The sequence below is a fragment of the Charadrius vociferus genome, unplaced genomic scaffold (genome assembly GCF_000708025.1).
Source record: "Charadrius vociferus isolate BGI_N301 unplaced genomic scaffold, ASM70802v2 scaffold477, whole genome shotgun sequence".
NCBI lineage: Eukaryota > Metazoa > Chordata > Aves > Charadriiformes > Charadriidae > Charadrius > Charadrius vociferus.
This window is the reverse complement of record NW_009649449.1, coordinates 5,456,788-5,463,041: the sequence shown is the minus strand read 5'-3', so window position 1 is coordinate 5,463,041 and position 6,254 is coordinate 5,456,788. Positions and strand designations below refer to the sequence as shown.

At 57.0% G+C, this 6,254-nt stretch overlaps 1 protein-coding gene across 1 annotated transcript in view; it reads right to left on the bottom strand.

Moving 5' to 3' along the window:
- The window catches only part of AJAP1 (adherens junctions associated protein 1), a 63,186-nt gene extending 60,717 nt beyond the window's left edge, over window positions 1-2,469 (bottom strand). The window contains exon 1 of the mRNA XM_009889688.1: window positions 2,228-2,469. Coding sequence (XP_009887990.1) covers window positions 2,228-2,469 — 242 coding nt within the window. The remainder of the gene's footprint in view (window positions 1-2,227) is intronic.
- Between the last annotated feature and the right edge of the window lie 3,785 nt (window positions 2,470-6,254).

The window sequence follows — 6,254 nt, the reverse complement described above, 5'->3', positions numbered from 1 at the left end:
ACTGCACCCCACTGCCCCCCACCAGGCCCGGGCTGGATGCTGCAGGGCGGCAAAGCGCCGTGCTGGGCGAGCGGAGCATCCCCGGTTCTGCGGGCGCAGAGGGAGCGGCTCTCCCTCCCCAGTGCGGCCACAACGGCAAATCGGGAGTTAAAAACTCCTCCGGAGAAAGGGGAGCTGCAAAACATCAGCCTTCTTCCACCTCAAAAGAGCAAGAATGAATCAGAAAAGGGCAAAGTGTGTGAAAAGGATGAATTGTAATAAAAACGGTGTTTAAATGTGCCACCGAGAATTAATCACTTTTTCCTTCGTAGCTTCCCCTTTCTGGGCTATTCCTGGGAATCTGCGGAAGGAAACATGAACGAGGGATGGGTTTTATTTCGGGTGCAAACTAGATGGGGGGTGTAATTACGCTGGTTTGGGGGCACAGAGTGGGGCTCGGCAGACGGGGTGGGGGTGAGAAGCGCCACGGCACTGGGAGGGCAGGAGGCAGCCCCGGTGCGAGCCCAGCACCGCGGGGACTCGACCGCCCTCCCGCCTCCGTAAACGCCTGAAATTGGGAGAGCGCTTATCCCCTTTGAGTCAAGGACTGGAAATAATGCTTCCCAGGGAGAGGCAAAGCGCTCCATCTGCTCGGCTCGTCGGGAAGGAGATGGAGGGGCGGCTCTTGGCTGCCTGGAGGAGCCGTGGGCACGGAGGGGACCCGCAGAGCCGAGCCGGGTCCCGGCCAGCCCGGGTCGGAGCAGGGCAGGGTGGGCAGCGAGGGTGGGCAACCGCAGAGAGCCCGGGGAGGGGATGCTTTCCTCCCCACCCTCTCATCCCACCTCTTCCCTCCCTGTTCCCCGGGTTACCCACGGGGCCGCCAGCCCCCGGCTGGGAGCAGAAGGGCTGTGTGGGGTCTCGGGGGGCGGCATCAGCACCGGAGGATGCTTTATCACCAAAACCCCCGCTCGCTGGCAAGCCTGGGGAGCGTCACCTTTTCAGATACACAAAATCAATGCTGTCCTATATTCCAGAACCTTTAAACACCAGACAGGCAATTTGTCTTCTTTTACGGTGGCGGAGAGTCGCAAGGAGCCTGGCCAGATTAAATAATCCAGCAACAGAAATTCGAGGTCATTTTCATCATATTAATGGTTTTCCTGCCTACGGTTAAAAAGGGAGCCGAGGCCCCGGGCTTGGACTGACTCCGCCATGGCATCGCTTTTCTGCAGAGAAGCGGTTTTGGTGAACGTGGCAACAAGCCGGGAGCGATGGGGGAAGAGGCAGCGGGGGCTCTGGGCGCATGTGGCCGGGGGGGCTGTGGCCGGACTTCAGCCTGGCAGATGTCACCCACTGCTTTGGGACCGGGATTTGGCCTCTGCGGACTATTTGTCTGCCCTGCCAAGGGGGCGATGGAAGGAGAACTATGTGAAACTCTGCTTTTCCCCACTTTTTAATGAAGAAGTAAATAGAGTTGGAGCTGTATGGAACCGGTTGGCTGTTCCAGTGCAAAAACGCAGCTCAGTATTTTCAGAGAGATTTTGGTAAGAAGATCTGTGGGTGCGCTGCTGTGTCACTACACATACAGCACAACGCCTTACCCCTCCTCCAAACCCCACTCGTACGCTGGGGGGGGAAGAGGGGAGGAGCTGAAAGTCTGAGCATTCCTTAGAAACGGAAAGCAAATTTGAGATGACATGAAAAACATCAGTGGACGTATCTGAAAGCCTTTGGTAAGCGCTTTCCAGGAATATTTTTTGGCCTCAGTTTCATTCGTAAGAATACTTGCAGAAAGCAGACTCTCAGCGTGGATGCTGCTGCGTTTGGTTGCAAGCGTTGCGTTACAGATTCAGTTGTAGCATACACAACTTGTGCTGCGAGATAACTCCCACCGAGAAGCGGGAAGAGCCGCGCGTGGCTCGTGGGATTCCCCAGCACAGCCGGCTTCGCCAGAGCCAGAAACCCCTGAAATTCCCTGTCGGGGGTAGTCTCGGCAGCGCCGGGTTTGTTTACCGCAGGGATATTTCTGTAGCTCTGCAGAACAGCGTTGGCGCGCGGCGATGGGTGGCACGTGGGTAGATGTTTACCCGGGGAAGGAAAAGCAGCTCTCCCGTGCGACACCGACGCGGTGCGCGCGGTGCAAACGGCAGCGTTTCCCGGGGAAAGTCAGAAATAACTGTGGATCCATTTGAGAATGTCACGGGCTTTTTGCCTGCGATTTGTAAAGACCAAGAGAAACAAAACGTACCGAGTAAGTAACTGCTCGCAGAGCTTTAACTGGAAGCAGTTATGCGGGAGCTGCGGAGGAGGGCTCCCTCCACCCCCCCAGCCGTGCCGGCAGCAAGGCAGGACGTGGGGGCTCCCTCCGCCCGCGGAGGTTTCGGGGTCCCGGCCCTTCTCCAGCTTCCCGGGTGATTCATCCTCGAGGGTTTTCTGCTTCAGCACATTGCCGAGAGAGACAGTGACGGATAAAGGAGAAGAGCTCCGCATAACCTCGATTACCCAAGGATAATGAGGCCCAGCGCACCCTTAAGGTATCGGTAATGTTTGTACCTATTCAGCTTTTTCAGCACTAAAACTAACCATTTATATCCATTAAAAGCAGACAACTGGATGGCAAGCCGAGCCCTGCGCGCACCTCGGCGCCGGCTGCCTCTTGATGGGCAGCATATATCACGCCACACGCACTCGGAGATCCTCATCTGTGGTTCCTCTCGGCATTTGGCTCCGGGAATGTCACGACACTGTGATGAGCTGCTGCGACGCATCAGCTTTGGGGCTGCCCTGCTGCCCGTTCGGGCTCCATCGAGCATCCCGGTCCTGCCGAGCCCCTGCACCGCGCAGCCGTCCCCATCCCACCCGGCTCCTGCCATCGCCGCGCTCGGTGTCCTTCAGCCCTCGAGTGCCAAAGCTGAGAGGGTCCCTGTGGGGTTGGACTAGATGATCTCCAGAGGTCCCTTCCAACCCTAACCATTCTCTGATTCTGTGATTCTGTGGGCACCGTCCATGCCGCAGCCACCGCTTTCTCCGCCACCTCCTGCCAAGATCTCTCATCGCACGCCGGAGCAGCGGCGTGTCCCCACCATGGGCGCTGCGCGGTCCTGGACGTGCTCAGCACCTTCCCAGCTCCTTCACGTGATGGTATCCTCACACAGAGCCCATGCCAATCCTCAGGGAATTCTTGCCTTTGCCTTCGCAGTTGCTTTTCCAGCACTGTAACCCTTGATACACTACTTTTAATTATGGGGGAAGCATCGTTAAGTAGACTAATCTTCTCAGCAAACTAATGTTTGATGGCCATAAGGGGCCTAATTGGTTCAGGCGTTTTGTAATTAGACCCTCTCAATACCTGTGCAGATTGGGTCGCTGGCTGGAGACAAGATTCTGTTTCCTACCAGAATCATTTAACCAGATGAAGAAGTAACTTTTTTTCAGCCTATAAGAAATAGAAAATTACATGTATTGGAGTTAATCCTTTTTGGGTGAAGATGTTGCAAGAGATAATAAACAAAGCCTTTTTGGGTGAAGATGTTGCAAGAGATAATAAACAAAGCCCAAACCACGCACGTTGCTCCAGCGTCTCCAGTGTTGCAAGAGATAATAAACAAAGCCTTTTTGGGTGAAGATGTTGCAAGAGATAATAAACAAAGCCCAAACCACGCACGTTGCTCCAGCGTCTCCTGAATAATTAGAGAGCTTGCTGATGAAAACAGACAAGAAAGGAGCCCAGCCCAGGGGCGCGTTATCAATTTTGTTTGCTCCCAGAGGCCACCGAGTGTTTGATCAGCCCCTGTCGAGCCGTCCTTCGGATGCAATACGCCCCCCCTCGCAGGTAAATATTTGGCCGGTGGATGGGGTTATCTGCCCGTTCACGACGCCTCTTATCTGTCCTGGTGCAGCCCGAGCCCTGATTGCTATTCCCGCGGCAGTGGGAGCGCCGGCAGCGGCGGCCGAGGAGCTGGTGGGACGGCAATAACAATCATACGTCTCCGATATTGCTTTCCACCCATGGAACGTAATTGCTTCTGCAGAAGAAATTAAGCATCGTAATGAAACGGCCATGAAAAGAGGCTTTGCTCTCCATCACCAGACCACAAATACCGCAGACACAGGCAAGGGCACCGAGCCCAGCGGGGCAGGAGCGGCTCCTGCTGCCTCCCCGTCCTGCGCTGGGGCTGTCTGCGCCCACAGAACGGTTTGGATGGAACCAGGCGATAAACCGGACCCCAATTTGCGGACCCTTTCTGCCTGCCCAAACTTCTCAGCTTTCGCTTCATTTCCAGCGTATTGGCTGCCTTTTGCTCGGCTTGCTTTCTGCTCTGGGAAAGCGCCAAAGGGCCTCCGGGACATCGCGTGTGGCTTTAAACCCAGCGCTGAGTCTCTCAAACCGGGGGAGGGAAGACGCATCGTTGTCCAGAGAAGCCGCACGTGTCTGAAGGCAGAGTTTGCAGTGCAACAGGGAGGATAACTTTTCTAGAAGGGGTAAAACCACCCGAGTAAAATGCCCGTTCTGCCAGCTGGGGCCTTGCACTGCCCCGCGCGACCCCCGGCGTTCAGCCCAGCGCCCGCGGCACAGCCCCCACCCCGCCGGGAGCCGCGAGCGATGCAAAATCGCATCGCGGCCGTCGCTGCCTTCTCATCCGCTTCATCGATGCTCTCAAAGAGCATCTCGCACAGGCGGAAATCTGCCCCGCCATCTTCCGTCGAGCGAGCGAAGCCCCTCGCGGTTCCCGGGGACGGGGAGGCTCCGTGCCGCTGGCTCCCGTGGCCGGTGGCTGGCAGAAGTGGCTCGTGCCTCTGCGCTCCCGGGGCATGGCCGGGGGGGAAAAATGCCTTCGGGAGCGAGTGCTCCACAAACGACCGGGTTGGTTTTGTCTCCTTTCCCTCCGCGGCACACACATGCCTGCCCAAAGCATCCTTTTGCCATTCTCCACCTGGGTTATCTTCCTGGAGTTGTCACCCACGCCGGGCTGCCGGCTGAAACCACCGCCAACGCGTCAGCCCCCACCTCGCCAACCCCCAGTGGGTGAGTTGTGGTCGCACCAGAGGTGCCCTCGAGGGAGGACCAGGAGCCCCCTTCACCGCTGGGAGTTCACTCAAGCAGTACATCGCCCATCCGGGGTCTCCCTGGACACCGCAGAAGAATCTGTCCATTTAAAATAGGATTATTTCTGGGTGGCAAACCGCAAAGTTAATTTGGCTCTAATCCCTTTAAACGGAACCAATTATTGGAGCGCTAATGACTCTCCTGGAGGTCTCTGCCGGGCCGGGGCTGGCGAGGGCACCGGAAGGTTTGCCGGCAGAGGAGCCCGACCTCCCGCCCGGTGCGGCGGGACGGCACCGGCGCTGGCAGCAGGGAGAGCAGCAGCACCACACAACCACCTCCGCCGGGGCCACCGCGGGGGGCCGGGACCCCAAGCAGCCCCGCGGGGCCGTGGGTCCCCTCCCCCCTGCCCCGAGTCCCTCGCCGCCCGCTTTCCGCCAAAGAGCGTGAGAATAAACAGCTTTAATCATACAATCCCCACTTCCTATTGCTAATAATATTATCATCATGATATTAAGCCAGTTAATTCTTTCTCTCAATTTATTTGCTTTTGTTTTTGTACTCCCATGTTGTAATTTTCAATTTAATTAGTCTCAGTGTTTCTGAGGGCAATAGGTCTTGGTTTATCTTTGCAGCTAATAGTCCTAATTGTTTACCCTTTCTTCTGCAATATCTCATTAACTTTATGGGCCATAATTTCCGTGGCATCTCCGGAATTAATTCCCTCGCTATTTGAACCGGAATCCTAAAATCTTCCCCTTTTGCTTTTCACTTCTCTAAGACTGCTTGACCTGGCCCGTCCTCGCTCTCCTGACTGCTCCCGCGGCTCAGCGCTGCCGTGTCCCAGCAAACCCGCGGGCAGAGGATGGAGCCGGGGCTCTGCGGGCGGCCGGCGGGCAGCAGGGTGGGCAGCAGGGCTGTGCCTTCCCCTCCTGCATCCCGGGAGGGGTTGTACCGGGGATGTCCCATGGCAGGTGGGAAGGGAAGAGGAGCGCCACGGCCGGCGGAGCGGAGCGGAGGCTGAACGCCGAACCGAGCCGGGAAGCAGCCCCGAGGCAGCCCCCGCTGCTGCTGAGCCGCCATCAGCGCCGGGCGAGGAAACCGAGAGGCTTCAGGTCATTTCTCACGCTGGTGCCAGGTCACAGCGGCAAGAGGAGCTTTGTTCCTTAAAGCACACTTCTGATACATCTAATCAAGCAGGCAATTTAGAAGAGAAATCAAATCAGGTCCC